The sequence below is a fragment of the Meleagris gallopavo genome, chromosome 3 (genome assembly GCF_905368555.1).
Source record: "Meleagris gallopavo chromosome 3, MGAL_WU_HG_1.1, whole genome shotgun sequence".
Classification (NCBI taxonomy): domain Eukaryota; kingdom Metazoa; phylum Chordata; class Aves; order Galliformes; family Phasianidae; genus Meleagris; species Meleagris gallopavo.
This window is the reverse complement of record NC_139406.1, coordinates 73,363,428-73,385,251: the sequence shown is the minus strand read 5'-3', so window position 1 is coordinate 73,385,251 and position 21,824 is coordinate 73,363,428. Positions and strand designations below refer to the sequence as shown.

General features: G+C 34.8%; 1 protein-coding gene across 6 annotated transcripts in view; it reads right to left on the bottom strand.

The window, feature by feature from the left end:
• The window catches only part of VPS13B (vacuolar protein sorting 13 homolog B), a 411,892-nt gene that overhangs the window by 171,664 nt on the left and 218,404 nt on the right, over nt 1-21,824 (bottom strand). For 4 of the 6 annotated variants that reach the window (XM_010709170.4, XM_019614165.3, XM_085221472.1 and 1 more), the window contains 6 exons: nt 18,763-18,983; nt 13,880-14,086; nt 4,976-5,147; nt 4,003-4,117; nt 2,286-2,427; nt 263-671 (listed from right to left, as the gene is read on the bottom strand). In XM_010709170.4, coding sequence (XP_010707472.2) covers nt 263-671; nt 2,286-2,427; nt 4,003-4,117; nt 4,976-5,147; nt 13,880-14,086; nt 18,763-18,983 — 1,266 coding nt within the window. Of the gene's footprint in view, nt 1-262; nt 672-2,285; nt 2,428-2,965; nt 3,033-4,002; nt 4,118-4,975; nt 5,148-13,879; nt 14,087-18,762; nt 18,984-21,824 lie in introns of all 6 variants that reach the window. The other 2 variants (XM_010709173.4, XM_010709174.4) reach the window with 1 other exon arrangement.

Sequence of the window (21,824 nt, the reverse complement as noted above, 5' to 3'; positions counted from 1 at the left end):
TTTTTTTCTCCTTAGTAACCACATTTGAAACATCAAACTACGTAGTACTAGGAAAGCAAAGGTCACATAAATACATAAATGCTTTTCAGCAGCTCAGGACAGAGCTAGGATGAATGACTATTTTCCTACCTCTGCCCCCTAAGATTCTGAAGACCCAAGAAAACATGCTAAATATCAACATAGTAAGGTCAACAAGGTAACTAAGGTTATGTTTTTCCCTACAAGATTGAGTATCAAAACTATCTAACATAAAATACTGTACCTTCTGCATTATGATGATCTTCCTCATTTTTGGGAAAGAAGACTCTTATAACACCAGTGTTGATATAGATCAGTGGCAAGTTGCGGGAAGTTAGAGTATGAGTCCTCATAGGCTGACCTGGTGATTTTCTTTTCTCCTTTTGACTCCTTGGCAGCCTGGCTTGAAAAATGCTTGCAATTGCATTAAGCAAATGAAAACAGAGAACCACATCAAAAGCCTGAGCAGACAGAAGGATCTCGTGAAGAAAGTGAGGAGAACCATCAGTGTGACCTTCGGATAGCTTATGGAATGTTCTTCGTTCATTTCTTGAGATCAGTTTGTGCCGGACATTTTTTGTCACAGCTTTTGTGTAAGTTAGAGAAAGAAATCCATGTTGTTGGTGTGAGCCATCTAAAAGTTTTGCAGTTGCCTGTTTCAAAGGAAAAAAATAAAATAAAATTCCAACCTGCTGCAAAACATACAACATCAATTAAGACTCTGTTAGTTACAATGTTGAAGGTTCCATATTTTCTACTTTCCACTCTCTCTGAATCCCAAAAGAAAGTTCTTTTTTAAATGGATATTTCATCCCACAGTATGTCCATAATTCACAACACTGTCAGCTAAAAGTATAAGTAATTATATTTTTATTTTCTGACAATTTATGTTGTGTGAAATTCAAATGCAGTCAGACAAAAAAGCCCATAGTCATGACAGTCTAAATTTATCAACCATTTTCTAATAATTATTCAGAATTATATATGTATATATATATTTTTTCCACTTTATATATTTTAGAAGCAAATCGCAAATCTTATTCCCTTTCATCATCCTTTCTAAATGTGCAAACACCATAGGTGCTAAAGCAACCTTCTGATGTTGAGATAACTTCATCAACATTGAATATAAAAGACATCCATAGTCAATTACTCTATAAATTCAGTTGGTTATTATTCAGCTTGTTATTACTTCTGGAAATCTTCTGAATATCAATTATACATGTCCAGTGAGTGCAAAATAAAATAACAATTAAAAATAAACTGGAAAATTATTATTTTAAGAACATAAAAAATATTTGATAGAACTCTATGCAGTTGTTCAAATCTCAGCCACAATCACATGAGCACAAATACAAGCAACTACACTTTGCAAGCAGTTGGTTTTTTCAGCATCTTCAAATTTGATTAAAAATAATTTAATGCAATTTAAACCTCATTAATAATACACCTCTTTTAAATAAATAGAATCCATAGCTTAAATGCTGAAAAACTGTTTTTTTTTTATTATTAAGTCGATTAGAACAAATGATTAAGTTAGATTTCCTATAAGACCTGAAACAAACAGACTAAGAAAATATTGCCAATCAGTATTCATGAAGAAAATAAATCAGACCACACAGAACTTCCACTAACATAAAAAAAAATTCTCAGCAGTCACTCATTTGTCAACTTAAAGGGGCCAATTCCAGTATATATCAAAGTCTTTCAAGGATGAACCAACAAGAAAAATGGGTTTTTAATATCTCACACTGACATATTTGTAACTGCCACACAGTGTTCCAAATATTCAAAAGAAAGACACAAATACGCAACTGTTAATGTTGCATTATCATAATTATATAAAGTAATTGTAAAAGGTTGCACAAAAGTATATGGCAGTAATACAAACTACTTAAAGGCCAAAACATACATCAGAATTACATGAACAAAATGCAGTGTTCAGTACTGGTTGTTAAGTATGAACACACAGTGCTGCATGTGCTTACTTTTAATATCAAGGAATCCCACTTACTTCAGCGGACTGCAGTTACACACTGCATTGTGAACCATCAACCCTCATTCCCACATCTAGTCAAAACTGACTAATAATTATTACAAAATATGAAGGTTAAGAGGGAAATAATACAACTGATATAATCAGTACATCCAATTACAATGAGTACAAAACAATTTAGATTACACTGAGATTTTTAATTATCTTTAACCCAACTAGTACTTATTAGTGGAAGTCCTGTACAAAAAAAAAAAATTAAAAAGATTCTTACAGAAGGAAAGAAGCCAGAGAAATTGCTGAAAGGGTCCTGCTTGCTGATGGGTCGAACCAACAAGGTACGTCTGTTCAGCTTGTCAGTACAGGAGAGGAATATACCTCCATATTGCCCCAGAGACCAGGAATCTTTCCCAAGGCTTAAGGAACAAGGCATGGAAGAGTGGAAGACAAAAATATATATATTTTTTAATTTGCTATAAGCAAAAAAAAGTTTATGTTATCCTTGCACAGTTCTATGTAACGGCAAGACAAAGTCTATTCCATACCTTTTCCTAAAATGCCCAAATTCAATTAGATGACAAAAAATTGATATGAAAAGAAACTCTGTAAAATGTTATATGAAAAGACGAGATATTGCAGGATGCGAAGACACAGAAAATGTAACAGAATCCTGCAAAAAAGAAAATGGACTGACCCCTCCACATTCAATAGACAATTTCATTAGAATCGGTACAAGAATGATTACAAGAATGAAACTGTGAAAGAAAAGCTCTTTTCAAATACATTATAAATTCGCAGTATTGTTTAGAAAAAAATAATTATTAAGAATTCAAATGTTGCTTTGTACAATAATTCTTGTAATCACTCTTTTTGACAAATAAAAGAATAAAGAAAACTATGTCGCTTCAGAAGAATTTTTCAGGTAAGCACCTTAGTTTACTAAAGAAATCTCACCAAAATCTTTTCTCTGCACTGTAGAAAGATCCCTTCAAAATTTGCTGATTGCCAGCCTTCCCCTGGCCTGGAAGACAGAACATTCACCTTATCTGTTCTCTGCTTTTGGCTTTAGTCCAAAGAAATTTAATGACAGGAAAGGGTATTCTGAAGAGATTATGAAATGTAACTGAAAACAGTAACTTTTGTAAAGCAAAAAAACCCAAACCCTTCAAGATAACTTTAATGAACAAGGACACCACCAAGCTGAAACATTTTAGGCAATCCTCTTCCAAGGTTATCCACAGAGCATGTGCAAAAAGCAGCTTGCTTAATTTTTGTCTCTCATAGCATAATCAATTAAGTTTTCAAATGGCAAACAATAAAACAGCTGATGAAAGACTACATTGGTATCTCTTAGGTTGCATTCTCATAGTCATATGCACTACAAGGTGGAATGTGTAGTATCTCTACCAAACTGCATTTGGATGCTCATTGAAAACACTTACGTTGGTGCTGCAAAAAAAACCTTGCTGAGTGGCAAGACATTCAGTAGTTCTAGCTACCTAGCCTAGATGTACATTCATGACATATTGGTTAACATTGGTGACATACAGACAACCAGCTTAGTTGCCTGCATTATAGTGTTGCTGAACCACAGTCAAAATAAGTAGCTTCATTTGTATAAAATGCTTTTTAATATCCAAAAATACAGCATCATAAAACACTCATCATTGGCAATTTGCTAAAACTCATGTGCCATCAACAGTATTTAAGGAATTCTGATTCAGAAGTTTAGTAAAAATTAATGCTTTTGTCGTAAGGATCAACAGAGTAACAAATACATACACTAACATGTAATGATTTACATATATTTCTTTGGAACTGGCTATAATTTCAAGAAAATGCATTTTAGATATCAACATTTCACATAATCAAAATCAATCTCATTTAAAAGAAATTCAACAATAACCTTAAATTCAAGTTAACAGTCAAGAGAAAAAAACATCATTCATCCTTCAGCCTGAATTCATAATCATACAACTCCCAGAAATTACCTGTTTCTGTAATGGTCAACATTGAAGCTCTCTATTTTACATTTGATTTTGGTATATACATCCTGCATATCCACCGATGCGCTGAGATCTTCTAACTCACTGACAACACAAACCTCTGCAATAGCCAAAGGAAATTAAAACCATCAATACTTGTAAGTTCATAAGCAAGGTATAAACATGGAACACCAAAGTTTATATATAGGATAATGCTCTCTCCACTCAGAGATTTGTCATAAAGAATGATTTCATTCACTGTCATGCTGAGAAGAATCAGAAGAAAATACTGTAATAAAAAACTTTCTTTTAAAAAATGTGTAGAGACTCATCTATAGAATTTTTTGTTCAGATTTTCATAACTCCTGCAAAAAATACAAAGATATGTAACGCTTGAGATTTCTTTCTGTCATGTTATTATTTTTTATCAAGTGTTTATGTACATCTCTTTGAAAATTAACTTAATCACTAGCCTTCTCATTTTTTCAGTTACATGATTAGCAAAGTTAACTGTTATAGGGAGTGTTTCCTAGCAAAAACAGTCCTGATATACATTTATAAAATACAAGTTCCCTTCAATGACTGTCCTGATGATAATCAAACTGCAATCTAAAAAAAAAAAAAAAAAAAAAAAGAAGAAAAATGGTAATCGTGTACCACCTATTTCTCTTTTAAATATAAAGACAAAAACCTCTAATGACCTTAAGGATTATACTATGATGATTATGCTCAATTTCAATTTGAAAATATCCGTGCAAATGTCTATAGATGGACACACACAAAATATGCTACTAAATAATATAAAAATGGAGTATAATTACTACTGAGACAATAAATGCAGTCTTCTATTAAGTAAAATAACTGACTCATTACCAATTTAATACTAATATTACCAATAAATGTACTGAATATCTAATATCATGTTGTGAAATACTGTACAAAATTTAAAATAATAAATAAGGGAAAAAATGTTGAATACCTGTGCCATTATTTCTAGGGTCAGGAGCAAACAATTTTATAGTAATTTTTGGCAACATCCACTGCATCCACAGGCTGACACGTCCACTTGAGACTCCAATATTACTTGTTGTTTGTTCCAGTGTAATAGAGTCTGAGAAAGGAGAGTCATCACCACCCTGAAGAGAATCACCCTATAAAACAGAAGCAATGGCTAACAAAAAAAAAAAGTATTTGCTTTTTATCAGTGCCTACTTTTCTTCCATCAAAATTGATGTAGACTTGACAAACCATATAAATGTACACGTAAATACAAGCAGACTCACTGATTGTGTATTGAAATTAAGCAATTTTTGAATGTCGGGGGAATAAAATCAGGAAGAGATAGTGAATTTGGCCAAGATTATATGATAAAACTGTGACATTACATGACTTTATTCCACTTGGTCTAGAGGAATGTCCTCATTAGTTTACACTAGTGACATACCAGGAACACTAATGAAAATTAAGGTTGATAGGAATATTCTGAAATACAATAAGAAAAGGAGATAAGCAGGCTTGTGCACATCTGGAGGGCAAAAGATGAGGTTTTAGAGATACCAAAAGGAGAATAGCTCAGAATGGCACTTGTGTACTACATACGCTTTTTTTTCCCCCTTCTTCTATATGTTTTCTTGTAATTTCTTGGGAAAATGATTTTGCCAAACAATAGCCTTGTGAAAAAACTGGAAATGTTTTAATCACAACTTTTTAAATATTTCTGTTGTTTAAAATTTTGATTGTCACTTGCAATATTCTTAAATAAAAGATATCTTGATAAATGAGCTTGTAGAAGCTTCTGAGCCATCAATAATTTTTGCTCATTCCCTAGAATACTAAAGGCTCAACAAACAAGAGCTTATATTTTCAGAAAAAGAGACATATGAAAGACATATGAGAGAAAAAGAGACATACAAAAGATGCACTGAAGAACTTGTTAGAAAGGCCTATCAGAGATCAGCACTTAACTTCTGATAATTCTTCATGGGACAACTGAAAAATTTACTAACAAGATGACTTCACCAGATCTTTCCTTTGCCAGAAATTAATGCAACCAGAGAGAAAAAAAGATGCAAACATATAATTGCTCGTTAGTTCTTAGATTTACAACTCTTCAGCTCAATGCAATGGGCACATAGGTCACTAATGTCAACCAGAAGCCACTAAAAATCCATCAGCATCTGGTCTTCCAACCCCACTAAGTGTTGCAAGTTTCCTTCATTATTCAAGCACAAATGGGAAAGAGAAATGTATTGCCACCTTGATTCCTTGAGATCAAGTTGTTTCTAAGATCTACAGATCAATAAACACACAAAATTTTAATGAAGGTTTTGTTTTGAGGATTATGAATCACAATGAACTACATACTTGGGAATTCTGAGATTTATCTAATGAATAACCATGATGATTTATGCAGAAGACATCCTGCAATCAAAGCCTACACAGAAGGCACTGCACAGTTTGACTGAATCAACTTTAACCTGACAGGCAAAAAAACCTATAAATGCATTCACATCAGCACTGGAAAAAAAAAAAAATTCAGTAGCAAAATCTAAAATCTGACATGACTTGACTCATTCTGCAGTCTAAGACTGTGAGTATGGAAATTCTGTTAGTAATCTATTTTGTAGATGTATAGAACTCATCCCAAAACAAATAGCTCATATGGGAGCTTTTATATTGATAGATCCCATTTCTAAACAACTCAGGCCTACAGTTTAACTACAGGATTTCTTCTCGTCTACCAGGACCCCCAAGTTCTTCACCACAGGGCTGCTCTCAAGGAGATCTTCCCCTAGCTTGTATAAATACCTGGGATTGCCCTGACCCATGTGCAGCACCCTGCACTTGGCCTTAATGAACCTCATTAGGTTTTCATGGGCCCATTTCTCCAGCCTGTCCAGGTCCCTCGGGATGGCTTCCCTTCCTTCCAATGTATCGACTGCACTGCTCAGCTTGGTGTCATCCACAAACTTGCTCTGAGTGCACTCAATGCCATCGTCTAGGTCGTTGATGAGAGGTCAAGGAAGGGGAGGAACCATACTATTTAAACCTTATTTAATATCTTTGTTTTTGGTCAAGTCAAAGATCAAGCCAGTATTGCTTTGCTGTGGAGTGATTTGCTGGTCTGTTTTTTTTCACTTTATAAATTCATTATGCATTTTTCTTTTCTTTTTTTTTAATTTGAAGCATTTTTTACATTCTCTTTTGTATTGCTGGCATATTTAATTTGCCACATTGTAACTTAGCAACTGTGATGGAGGGAGTAGGAGAGAGAGCTTCCTCTTCCCCCTATACATACATCCATTCTCTCACTGGCCATGTTCCAAAAGGCTTGTTTTATGAAAATCAATTTAGTTCCCAAAATTTTGGCAGATCTCTACATTTCTGATAGTTAAAAAAGAAGAAAACAATAGTAAATTAAATTTAAAGTGGTGTGGTTGACAGCAAATACATACTGCTACCATGGAAAGTTTTACATTTTATAATTTTTTCCTTCTATTTGCACAATGTTATGTGCTCAGATGTTTCATGTACTTTGTTAACTTTTTTTTTTCTCCACAAAAAGCTGTTTTTGTTTAGTGGTTTGACAATATAGATAACTACTCTGTAAAAAACTGAAGCAATCATTTTCCCACACTTTCTTTTAGCTTATTTTTCACTAGATGTTAATTGATGTACTACAGTTCATGAAGTATTAGCCAGTTGATAATTCTGGCACAATGTTGCTTTTAACAATATTTGTGAGATTCTTGAAGAACTGCATCTATATAGCATAAACCCAGACATGTACAAGAAAAATTAACTCAGGAATGTTTAAAAGTAGCAAACACTGAGTTTTAGGGGACACGTTCCCTATGAATGTCCAAATCCATTACAACTGTGAAGTTTATTTAAAAACAACAAAAACAAAGCTACAGGCTCAGGCATCATTGAAAACTGCTTTCTTCTTTTCTACGTACATAATGATTTGGAACGTGCTCTATCTGTGACATCCTATTATCAAAAAATGCAGAGGTGAGGAGAAGAGGCCAAGGTGTTTGCAGTTTCCATTAGTACTGCTGCAGCTGCGCTTGTGCTGGCATGAATCCAGACATGTTTGTCCTTATGACTGTCTGATTTGCAAATATTTCTGACATGAATTTCTGTAGCATGTAAGGTAGATGTAATGATTCAAATGCTGTAGCACATAGATGTATAGATGTAGAACAAAATTTCCTCTACAGGCATGTGAACTTGAAAAAGTAAACCAGGTTTTCACATCTAAGAGTGAAGTGGAGGCTGTTGTGGATGCCCCATCCCTGCATGTGTTAAAGGCCAGGCTGGGTGGGTAACTGGGCAGCCTGATCTAGTACTTGATGTAGCGGTTGCCAACCCTGCCTGTGGCAGGGGGTTGGAAACTAATGATCCTTGACATCCCTTCCAACCCAAGCCACTCTATGATTCTATACAACAGCAGCATGGAAAAAAATAAGCATCTTGATCTGCAAAGTTAGCATTATCAGAAGTAAAATAACTGTGAACTTCTGGCCAGAATCAAAGCACCAGGGACTGTTTTCACAGCGGAGTAAGTGGGAGGTCTGACACCTGGACTTTCAGTTGTTCGGTTTTACAGCTTGTTTGACCACAGGGCCTGCAGGTCCCAAGCAGGGCCTCAACTCAATTGTACTTAGCTTTGTACCCCAATTCTGTACTTGGGTTACTGCGTGCCCATCTGGCATTCCATGTCACTTGTGTGTTCTGTTGCTTGCACAAGCCAGCTTGATGACAGAGCTAAAACTGCATTAAGCTGAGGCCTGCAGAGATAACCTCTTCTGTTTGCAGCTGTGCCAGCTGAAGAGCTTATCGACAGACAGCCCCAGCTGCTCATCACCATGTCTCTGTCAAAGGTTACTGGCTCCTATCTCCTCCTTCAACAGTTCAATATCAATGTGTTATCCACATGTTTTTCTACCATTCAAGCATACCTAGAGAGTTGAATTGGCCCATTCTCTCTGTCAGTAGCAAAAGCAATACAGATGGCTTCTCCAGAGGCAGAAGCTGCTACATGATTATCCTTTGAGAAGTGGAAAAAGGATTCATTTCTTCTTAAATTTATGTTAATGGTACTGCATCCAAAACCATTGGGCAGAGTCACAGGGAAAAAACAACGAGCTGCACTAACTTGTTTTTGGTTTTGTTTATTTAATAAGCTCAAATTCTTAGAATTTTTTTTTTTTTTTTGCACTGAAAACTAAAACAGAATTGAAAAGACAGTGATCTTGTTTCTCATGCAGTTTCAATTTTCTTTTTGGATTTTCAGCACCCAGCGTGGTATTGTTAAATATGTTTATGCATTAATTTTCTGCTCTGTTTCCAGATCTACAGAAAAATCAAGCCAGAGTCAGAAACACTGAGTTATTTTCCCACAACTTCTCATGCCAAGTCCTAAAATACACAATTTAATTCTTTCGCCAATTGTTGCAAATTGACCAATATACCAAGTTTATTTTCTTAGCAGAATTTATCTTTGTTCATCAGGAAGAACCAAACATGTGAGGCCTTCATCCTTGGCCTGCCTAAAGCTCATGGATGATCACAGTTTGGCCACACCACTGCTATGCCTTATCAAAATAACTTCTGCGTTCTTGCTCAATCACTGAGTTTCCCCAAGGACTAAACACTTCTACCACTGTTTGTACTTAAGTAAACAGTAACAAGTGGCCTGTTGTAGTCTGTACTACCTTTGCTCTTGCTGTTCCAAAGGAGGGATGGTAAAAATGATTAACTGTTTCCATCCCTCCAGTACTTAAGCCTCGATGATGCGTCTCTTCCTACCACCACTCAGAGTAAAATTCAGTGAGTTACGTAGCTTTATCCATGTAGGAGCGTGGTATTCACTATCAACCTGTCAGCATGGAAAAAATTACAAACAGCTTGAAATATAAATCATCCACAGACCATATAAACAAATTACTTCTTTTGCTGTCTTTAATACAAATAGTAGTGAGAGTTAATTTTCTTCTTATTCATCTATAGCAAATCTGTTGCAGTGAAATTAAAAAAAAAAACCAACAAATTTGTCTCCCAAAGAACAAAGTAACATCAATCATAAAACCTCCAATGTTTAAAAAAAGATACTACTTATCATAGCAAAGTATTTTGTTAGTCAGATATCAAAGTTTTAAAATAAAAAAGTGTAGGAGTATAAAAACAAAATACAAACTGATAAATAAAACATAAAAAAGATTTCCCCAACTCTTGGAAAATGTCCCTATGTCAGACCTGTAAAATACATATTAATTACGCCATATGCTTCATTGCTGTTATATGGCTATAAAGTTACGTAGCTGCAAGCTGCAGCTGTGAGTGATGCACTCCATTTTTATATTTTACTCCCTCCATTCTCCCTATGGAAAATACTTTTCTTACAGTAGTCTGAAAACAAGTTATAATTTACAAATACAGGGTTGTATCTATTAATTGAAACAACACAGACCTAACTTCCTTCCAACACTACTACTAAGTACAAGCGAAAATAAAGTGCCTTCAAATTTCTAACAACCAAAATATGCCTCTATCAGTAAGCAATACTGGAATTTTAAAGAGTACAAAGAGAACAGATCATATTTTCCATACTGGTCTGCATAGTACTTGAAGTACGGAAGAGGACTCCGTACTCTGTAAGATGCATATGGCAGACTGTGCACATTTGAAAATAAATTCACATAAAGTCCATTCATATTATGACTAAGGCTTACAGCAAAACAAAGCATTCCAGAGTATAGCTGAAGACAGCAGAAATGACCAGGCTGTCATCTTTTTATTCTACCCTCACTGAAGAAAGAACTCAGATTTCCTGATTACAGTACATAAAGGAAAGTATGGTGATTATAAGTAAGCTTGCAAAAGGAAACAAGGAAACTAAGTGACAAACAAACAAACAAAAACAGCAAGGGAAAACATTAGCTAAGTTTCAAATACACATATTTTTCACTTCCCAACAATCCTTATCTCAAGGAACCAAACATGAGCAACGGCACTAATTAAAATCTTAACGATACTTTTGTACTAGGAAATATATTTAATAGGTTCAGAAACAGCCAACAGCCACAGAAGAAAACGTATTGTACAAATACTGCCAATGATTAAGTTACCCATTATTTAATTTATATTATCTAAAGGAGTGAGAAAAGAACAGTGAGAAGACAGTGTGGCTCCTTTCATTATTTCTTGCCAGTTCTCCAAGTATGTTTCTCCCTCCTCTTTCTGGACTGCTTTTCTGCCCCAGCCACAGACAGAGGACCTTGGGCTGAGGGTTCTAAATGGAGATGATGGACATGAGCTCTATTCCTATGTCAGTCTTTCAGCCATATGAACAGTGAGGATTCAAGCAAAGTTTTTCTCCTGTTTTTATCTTTTTTTTCTTCTTTTCTGTCTTAACTAATATCATTTTTAATTTACTTATACTATCTAGCATTATGATACATTCCTTTTGAAGCAATGTTCAAATCTTGCATGTAAAACACTTCGTCAACTCTAGGTCCCTTATTGCAATAAATAAATAAATAAATAAATAAATAAATAAATAAATAAATAAATAAAATATAATTAAATATTAATGCCACGTGTTTTAATCAAGTTCCTCTTCTAAGAAGACGGAGATAGAAATCGCAGCTTCAGAGTAGAAAAGACTGAAAACAAATCTTAGTTTGTTAGCTAATTCACCAAACTTCATTCAGATCAGGAGAAGATTTATTTAGCTAGAATATAATATTTGTTGAGAAAAGGAAGAAAATGAAATATGTGATGAACAATATTTTGCAAGTAGAAGAATATGAATGCTGAACTCAAACACATACTGTCAAAACAATCCTGGTAACATATGGGTTAAAACAATTACTGAATCAGTATCAACGAATGCTCTAAGTACAGCACGTACTCAAAATATCGCTGTCTATATAGAGAATCAAAACCAAATCGTTATTTATAAGCTGGTGGTTTCTGATTTTAATGAGGAAGAAATTTCGGTGGGTAAAAAGAAATACTATTCTTGCAGCCATATTTCTTTCCTACTACTGCTGCTTACCTTCAATTTTTTTTTTATCTATGACAAGATTTTTCACTATAGAGATCACATGTACATAGGAATACAACAAAACATAGGCAAGACAAATAATTCAGAAATGAGTATTTTAGTGAAATGTGATTAGAACTGAAGCTCTAGCTTTAACATCTTTTAGTGAATTACTTGTATGTATGTGCACATCATGCTTATGATGAAGTAAGCACTAGAAATCACTGTTTCATTCTCTCCAAAACCTGGAATTACTACAAGCCACTCACAGAGTTAAAGAAATCTTGGCCAAATGTTGTTGAACTATAATTGCAGAGAGAATTCAAATTGCCAGGCATCTGCCTGTGTCCTGGAACTACAAGGAATTCCCAAATCACTGTGTTTATTCCTAAGAACGAAACTAGTCTCAGAAATCTACCCGCCTTCAGAAGTCTCCCAGCAATTCGAGGTCAGGCTGGAGGGGCTCTGAGCAACTTGATCTAGCTGTAGGTGTCCCTGTTCACTGCAGGGAGTCAGATCAGATGACCTTTAGAGGTCCCTTCCAACTCAAACAATTCTGATTCTTTGAGCTTTATGTTAAGAATTAAGCACTGCATACATTTAATAAACTATTGATATACCTTCAACTCATCTTATGCATTTACAGATCTATGCCAGAGCCACTTAAGACTGTCAGAAGGTACTAAGAAAATCACATATATGTGGCCTGTTCACTTACACAGCCTCCTGTGACCGCCCATTCTAATGCATCATCTAGCTGATGGGGTCATGATAGTCATGGATTAAGTTTAACATTGCATTAGCCTTCTTTCCTCCCTGTGTGAAAGAAGCAGAACTCACATGACTCAAAATAACATTTTACAATCTTAAGCACACGCAGTGATTAAGATCAGGTACCAGTTTGCTTCAGGCAGTTACACAGTACTGCAAATTAAGGAAGCAGAAAGACATAAAGACGAATGGCCTGAATACCAAATATTCTGAATACCGAAGTCCTCCTATAACAGCGTTCCAAACACACCCCTGAGACAAGGGTCTGCTGAGACAAGGGAAGCAGCAGAACTCCAGAAGCAGCTCACATGTAGAATATATCAATACCTGGGTGGATCTGGTGTGAGTGGACTACTGGGTAACTGACATTGCCCGCCCTGGGAATCTCCACATCCCCAGTGCCTCTCCTGGCACCATCTCATGCTTATCTCAACTGGCTTCAACACAACAGGCTGATTGTTACTGAGAATGACCCACAAGCAGTACACGTACTAAAGGTACTTCAAAAACACCAGTTACTGTTCTAAAAATTCTGGACTTCAAAAACACCCTATGCTTCTTGCCTGAAAATACAAACTGTAACTTTCTTCTAAGAATTAATATTCCTTTTTTTCCAAGAAAATTTAGACAAATAAAAAACATAGGTGTTTTAATTTCAGTTGGGATGGAATTGTTTTCTTCATAGTGTCTGGTATGATCATGTGTTTTGGTTGATAGCAATGTTGATAACACATCAATGTTTATAGTTGCTGCTAAGCAGTATTGTACAGAGCCAAGGCCATTCTCAGTGAATCACCCAAAGAGCTGGGAGGGAATGGAAAAAGGACAGGAACTGTGTGGTGCTCAGTCACCTGCCAGGTTAAACCACAACAACAGGAGAAACACTGCAATCATTCTTCTTCCACCAAATTGAGTTCGCAAAGTGATCAGGGTAAAGCTATTTTCCATAAGGACCAGCGGTCAAGATAGACCGCTGCTCTATCTTGATCCTTTCCACTTGTACCTACCTCACATTTTGTAAATCATTATTCACGTGACGCATTTTTTAAGAAAAGTTACCTCTGTAGTGGTGCCAATGTCAACTGATGGGCTGTATGTGCTGGTATCGGCTGGAACAGTACCAACACTACTTTTAACTGGAGAGCTAGGAGGAGCAGGTCCTGTCATGGTTTCAGTGTAAACAGAAGACTGGTAGAGAATTCCTCTCCTCTGAATTTTATTCCAAACTTTGCTTGTGATCTCAGCCAGTTCATATAGAAGTTGCACCTGAAAGAAAAAAAAAAATAAAGGAAGCATTTCTTAATGAGCTAAAGGAAGATGATCAAAATCAAAGCCCTCTAACTGGTTCTTAAAATGTAGTGGAATTTAAATGCTCAGAACTGCTCTAATGAGCATGTACATTGCAAATATAATAATTAGCAGCATTTACAATATAGTGATTTTGATTTAAAAAAATCAGCTCTTTGTCTAATATTCCAGTCTGTAGTCCATAAAAACATAACCAATCTAGTCTTGTAAAACCTTTATTAACAAATTTTAACAATTAAATACAAGCAATTTCAGGCATATTTCTTATGTGCAAAAAAATATTAATTTAACTGGTATTAAAATGCTGATCCCATGCATCACATGAAAATGTTCTTTGTTTTAGGAAGAACATCCGCTATTAAACTTAATAGTCTCTTGGCGTATGTCCTTCCAATATTCAGAAAACATACTGTTTAACTTGCATATTGTTTGACTCTGTTCTAAGATATTTGTACAAGTTTTTGTAAATAAGAATTAATCATGGAATTTCTATGACAACATACTGTAATATATGGTATAAAACAAGCTCAGGGAAAACTGCAAACAACATACAAGCAGATCCACAGCTGGATACCATACTCAACTTGACATTATAAAAAATGGAAATTGTCATAGTTTTAAGAACTTTAAGCCTCAGGACACATCTACTCTATGAAGCTGGCTTCTTATGTGGGCAGAACAGATGCAGAAAAACACTGCTGTCAATCTACATTTGATATAAAACAGCACTTGATTTTGTGCGTGAGAGTGTGTGATGAAGTCTCAAAGAATATGCTGCAGTCCTTTCCTAGGAGGTGACGTGCTGGCATTTTATAAAATCCTTTTTAGTTCATCTTGGATTTTCTTTTGAAGTTTCAAGGCTTACACTGAGCAGGTCATATACTCCTTTGACAGAATTTTTTCCCTAAAGGAGATAAACTTCTCAGTACTTATTTTGGTCTTCATACACGGTGCAATCTACAGACAATGAAGCTGCTGTTTCACTTACAACAAAAACTTCATTTAGCTTTTCTTTAAAAGGTTTAATTCTCTAATGTTCTAATATGCAGCGGTAGTTATTAAATTATTAATTCAAATTTTTCAAGTTTTCTTGAGAGTCTTTTATGTACCTCAGGAAGATCAACTAATAATGTCAATTTGATTGATTCAGTAATATAACATGAACTGGTGTTGACACTTTACTGGCAAAACAATCTCTAGAAAATTAATAGGATACAGACACAAATACAAATCATACATGTTTGCAGCCTCCTCTCCCTCACAATATTTATTGGTCAAGAGACCAAAGGATAATTTAAGCTGTGCTTCCCCATAGGAAACAGAGTTTTGAGAAATTTAATTATGCTACTGTTGCTAAAGTCCCAAAATAAAACAAAGGAAGAAATAATGCAACTTCTGTGTTTACATGCATGCTTGTTTACAGTCTGAAGAGGTTTGTCATCAGTTAATCCAACACTGAATAGTTTAGACCTTACTGGGATTGCAACAGCTATAATCGTTAAAATTAACAATTACGTAGGTTGTCAAAGAGATTTTTTTTTTTCTAATTTTTGAGGCCAGAATCCTTGCAGCCATTCTAAAACAGCAGCTTTCAGACACTGCCAACAACCAATAAGCCTATTAATTAATATGAACCTAATGAACTTTACCACCTGAAATCAGACACAAAGTGACCAGTTCACAAAGAAGAAAAGCATACTTTAACAAAAAGAGGTGATTTTGATAGAGATATGTTAAAAAGAAGGAACTACAAAAACACCTCACTTCAAAACCTCCTTAAAATTAAAAAAATGCCATTTTTATGTAAATAATATTCAAAATCTTCAGATAAGGAGCTGAAGCTGTGTCTTTGTATTTTAATTTTAATACACTTAGTTTTATCCCAGTGCCTGTTACTCATTGAAATGTATTTCTGCTAATCTTGTTGGTTCATTCACATTTATTCAAGTGAATTTTGATGTTTTGAAAATCCATTCATCATTATATGAGATCAAATGTAAGTGTAAGGATTCTCTTCTTTAGAAGTATTTTGGAGCACAGCATTAAGTATATAAGTATGTTTAGAAATCCCTGTTCAAGAGAAGAAAAATTGTATGATAAAAATAGGAATAATTCTGTCAATATTTGTTAAGAAAAGTTTTCCTCTCTCACTGCTTCCAACCCCTCTGCAGCAAAACCACACATAACTCAATAAGACCCCACTGGCTACTTGGCAAAATCTGTGAAGTTCAGTATGTTACAGCATTTTATTCTTAAAACATGTTACTATAAAATTGAGAGCAGTACAGCAAAAGGCAACATCTTGACAATTTTGCATATGAAATTATTGACTTTGCAGCAATGTGACCATCAGAACAAAGTTTCACATTAAATCATAGTAGTCATACAGTAAAGTACTTCACCTTTGCTACTGCTTAACAAATTCACCAAGTATCACCTAATTTAAAGCTGTCATTTGCAGAGAAAATACAGCTTGACATTCTAAATAATCAAATTTCATAGTTACTCTAAGGTGATTTTAGAAATACAAAATGTTGTTTATGTGAGTGTATTTTCCATTTTCTGTTCTTGGTTATCTGCTTAAAAAAGATTGTCTGTCTTTCTCCTGTTGCATAAGTAAAACAAGGATAAAAGGACCGCTCAAAGACCTTAATTAAACTCAATTTGCCCACATCTTTTTGGTCATTATAAAACTTCAGTTAATGAATAACTTGTACACTCTAGTGTACAAGAACATCATTTACGACAACAATATTTGGTCTATTTGGTCTGATACTCCAGTGTACAGCATTTTAACATGTCACTAAATGCATGATCTTATGATTTACATGAAACTTACAATTTATGTTCTTAGAGCAAATGTTTTGCTACAGTTTACAAAACAAATTATTTGAACACACTCTAGAATACTTGAAAATGTGCTTTCCTTATTCTCTTTCCCTTCTAATGAGTGATTCAAATTCAGATAAGGCTTCCATTAAACATGGCCATTTAACTCATAAATTTAATACAAATAATGCATTCTGCATATTCACTATGAGTAAGAATTTTGAGAATTAAAAGAAATCAGGATTGATCAGACAATTTGCTGGAATTCCAGTGAGAGCACATCAATCAAATGCAGAAAACCATTTTGCTTTATAAACACTTCAAAATACTTACAAATCTGTATAGTTGCAATATCCAGATGAAATGTGCATAGTTTGGTTAGTATAGAATGAGACCAATTTTCACAGTATATAAAATTCCTGCATACTAATTCATTTAACATAATGAAAAAACCACAAAGTTACACAGTAAAGCTTCAAGAAGTCTTGAATATAAGAAGTGTAATTGTCAGCAAAATCATAATTCTGTCCTCTATTTCCATATTTATAACACAGTGACAACCTTTAATATGTGCAATCACACCTGTCAAACTGATTTACAAGTTTGAGTAGACCATGTTCACGCTGTTCAGTTTCAAAATTTAATTTGCCATGTCCAGCGAGCAATCTCACTCTATCCAACCCTTTTACTAGTGAATATGAACTCATCTTTTAGAGAAGACAATGGCATATAGCAAGTGAGTCAGAAGTAAGTTGGATGAAAGTCAGTGAATGGAGTAGGAGACCACACATTGAGGATAAAATTAATGTGTACACTTGCTTCATTCATAGAACATCGAACGAAGAAAAGGAAAAACAGCATGTGACTGGGGAGCATATTGTAATAAGTATACCCAAGAGACAACATTAAAAATACACCAGCGATCACAGTTTCAGCACTCTCAGGCCATAGGCCCACAAATCTTTATAAACATGATGTGCTGTGTATCAGATAAAAATAATACTTTGTGTTCTTCTCCCTTCTTTCTATTAAATAAACTTACCATTTTGTGTATGATGTCCTTTGAAAAATCTAATGGGTAACATTAAATCTAATGGCAGACAGCAAGTGAATGCGGAGCTCTACTCAGACCTAAGCATACTTGCCATCTTCATGAACAAGAGAATTATTTCCAACACCACTGTTGTTCAATCATTCAACTGTCACAAAAGTGTTATTCAATTTGCTGTAAGGAACACCCAAAATCTAGCATAATATATTATTTGATTACAGTAAATTTCATCCAACTCAGTAAAGTACAGGGTGCACTTTCTGAAAATACAACAATCTCTTCTAATAAGCATATCAGGTCTAAACTTATTTTCACACGTTCATATTTTTTCCATACCAAAGGAAAAAACTGCTTCCCTAAAAACATTTTATGTTCAAAGAAGTGCTTACTTGATGAGAATACGGTGAAAAAAATTACATTAAACCATTTCAATATAAGAATCCACAGTGACAGCACAAAAGCACTGTAGCATTTAATGGTACATCTGCAATTCATTTCATTCCATCAACCAAAAGATGCATTTATACTGTAGCTATTACATTTTGAGAAGAGTTTGAATTAAAACAAAACTTGAGAGAGCTTCAAAGCAAATCTTAATCTAAGCACCTTGATTTGATGGCCCAGTTAAAAAAAAAAAAAAAAAAAAAAAAGAGAAGAGAAAAAAAAAGAGAATCTCTTCCTGAAAATGCAGAACAATTGTACTTAAATCAAGTTATTTTAAATTTCCCTTCATAAATCAATTAAATTTACCAACCTGAGGGTTTGAGCATTTTATTTCAAGGGACTCCAGGTCAACGTGAAGGCAGACGACAAATGAATGCCTGGATTCTGGCCCCGAAGCAAGCAGTTTCTGTGATGTAACAGCTAAAGTAGAAGTACAGCCCATTGGTTCCACTAAATTAAGCGTCATCTGTTGTCCAAGAAGAGTATACATACTGAAATGATGCAGACATACGGTCCATGGAAAAGCATCACCTAATGATGACAAAGAAGGGAAAACAGTTAAAATTGTCATCATAAATAATAGAAAGCTTTTTTTAAAACTTGGTAAAGGCCTTATCCTTAACCTACTTAGAAGTCAGCAATTGCTGTCAAAGAACATCAAATTAGCCCTGAACCATCAAAGCACAATTCAACCACCAATTCTATTCTACACCTTAAAGTCTAACAAGAGCTATATAACTTTTTGACAATTAAATAGTGTGGGTTTTAACCACAACCTGAGAACAAGTGTGTTCAACAGTCTTTAAAGAATGTACATTGGTTTATTTTTCCTTAAACTGAGGAGCTTTCTGATGCTTCACTCTTCACTTATTTCAGCATATGGGGAAGCCGAAACAGTTCCTTACATTATTCTTTAGCTTATACATGTTTTTCCTCTGATTCACAGCTCGCACCTCAACAGAGAGGTGCCATACGGTTGTGCTTATCCCGTGCACAGATCAGCACATGAAACTTGGATCACATCTGTCCAGCTCTGACTAGATTAACCCAGTATGGCTGGAAAACAAAACAGCAACAGATGAACCTAGTTGTTATAATAACTGCTGCCTTCAGCTTTCAGTAATACCTTTGGGGTGACAACTTCTAATTTGCATTATATGCAAAGGAAATCAGGAGGACAGTACGGATCTATATGACTATCTAGGCCATGAGGCAACAAAAGATGTGGCTAATTCTCATTTCACGTGAAACCACAGATACAGGTTTTTGCTATATAGAAATACGAGCATAGCAATTATTTTAGATTATTTTTTTTTTTTACTCTACATAAACTTTCCTACTTCCATTCATCAGACTTTCTGCTGAGGAATTTGGGCTTTTTTGACCCCACTTGAATGAGAGTTGATGCCCAGCTTCTGAACCTTCAATAGGAAGTCAGTTTTGAGAATCAGAACAAGAGATTGCAGATAAATGCAGATTTACACTGGTTCTCACAGAATAATAAATAAACTGAAATATCTAAACATCTCATCTGTGTATCTCATCCTAAGAAAACTGAAAACTTCAGTAGTTTATTTTGAAGCTATGACATACTGAAGAATTCAGCTTAGCCAAAGGAACTTGAAAACATTTTGGAAATGTTTCAGATTATAAATTTAAAAGTAGCTAGTAATCTGTATTTTTTCCAAATTCCATCAGCCAAGAATTACAAAATATTAATTGTAATCGAAAAAAATTCAAATGCAAAGTCAACTCTAATGACGTGTTTCTGACTATGACACATAACCTTTGCATTTCTTTGTGACCATTACAGTAGTCACAGCACACTGGCTATATCTCATGGATTAAAAAGGATCTCCAAAGAGGGATGTTAACTATTTCACACAGTATACAGTGTCTACCTTAAAAGAAAAACACAAATCACATTTTATCAGATGTACAGAAATCACATTATGATGAATATTATAGCAAATACACTGTATTTACACCTATAAAATTCCCCCTTATTTTCATCAATTATCTTTCTCAGTTCCATACACTGTGACATTCTATAATACTAGAGCTGTTCCTTGATAAAATACTTGTTTTGTGGTTCTACTTGAGTTTGCTTATTTGTTAAAAAAAAATGATAGTTACTTACATGCATTCGTTTTGTAGGTTGGCTTTATGAAACTACTTCAGTAATTTAAAGTGTTAAACGTTAAGAGCAACACTGTTTAGAGGTTTTATTTCAAAGCTCATTTCTTAGTAGGAATGAAGAGCCAGTGCTGCACTTTCTAGATGTTTTCTCTGCCTGTCTAATCTTCCTTTCCATGTGAACTACTGTTTTGCCACCTAATTGCTGTGATTCATTTAGGCTGAAAAATTGTAGGTAAAACTTATACTACCTTCAGTGGAGCCAGAGCTCACCCAACTCTTAACAGTAAGAATATATACATGAAAGACTCCCAGCGTAGTTCAAGATTCTGGTTAGTTACTCACCTACAGCTTGTATACATCCTTATTTTTAATTTCTCCAAAGACAACCACTGATTTGAAAAACTTGAAAATGTGTTCATTAACATACTTCAACTGTTTTGATAACATATTAAATTTATAAATGCTACTTTAAGACTCCTGTTCTACTAACAGAACTACTTTCGCAATATATTTGATATAAAGTTTTTGCTATGTGCAAGGATTTTCACTGGCAATTATTTAATGTATTTATTTAGCTAGGTGTAATGCTCATTATGTCTTTTGATAGGCATGAGATACAATATTCATAAATGTATGTAGGTTACTCTGAAAGTAATGCCTCCTATTTATTTCTATGGAAACTAAAACAGATCCAAAGAGCATAACAACACTATTTGATAGAAAAAAATCTCAGCTACAAAACACTGTGTTTCAACACATTCACCACCATTAGCTGATATGTGTGGATAAGCTGATGGAGATGTTCTTCATTTTGTCATCTGGTAGTTGTGCATGGCCATCCAGAACATGGCTTGTCTTTCATGTCACTGTCTCTGCTGCTGAAATGCACCACCCACTGCCAACCTGCACTCACATCCACAGTTTGGTCTCCATAAACATTCAGGAAGTGTCAATGAATATCAGTGGGTGCAACTTTTTTCTGCATGGAGGAACTGAGCGGCACACCTTTGCTTCACATACGCCTTCATGTCAGGTACCATTTCGTCAGACTGCCCCTCTGTTGCTATCTGTCACGCAGCAACAACATGTAACAGAATATTGGTGGGAAGGCTCAACCTCTACTGCCATTCCACCAACATCCGCCTCTGACACTGTGGGTCGACATAACAAAGTAGGAGACATTACTTTCAGAGCAACCCTAGTGCTTAACTACTAATGATTTTATTATATGTT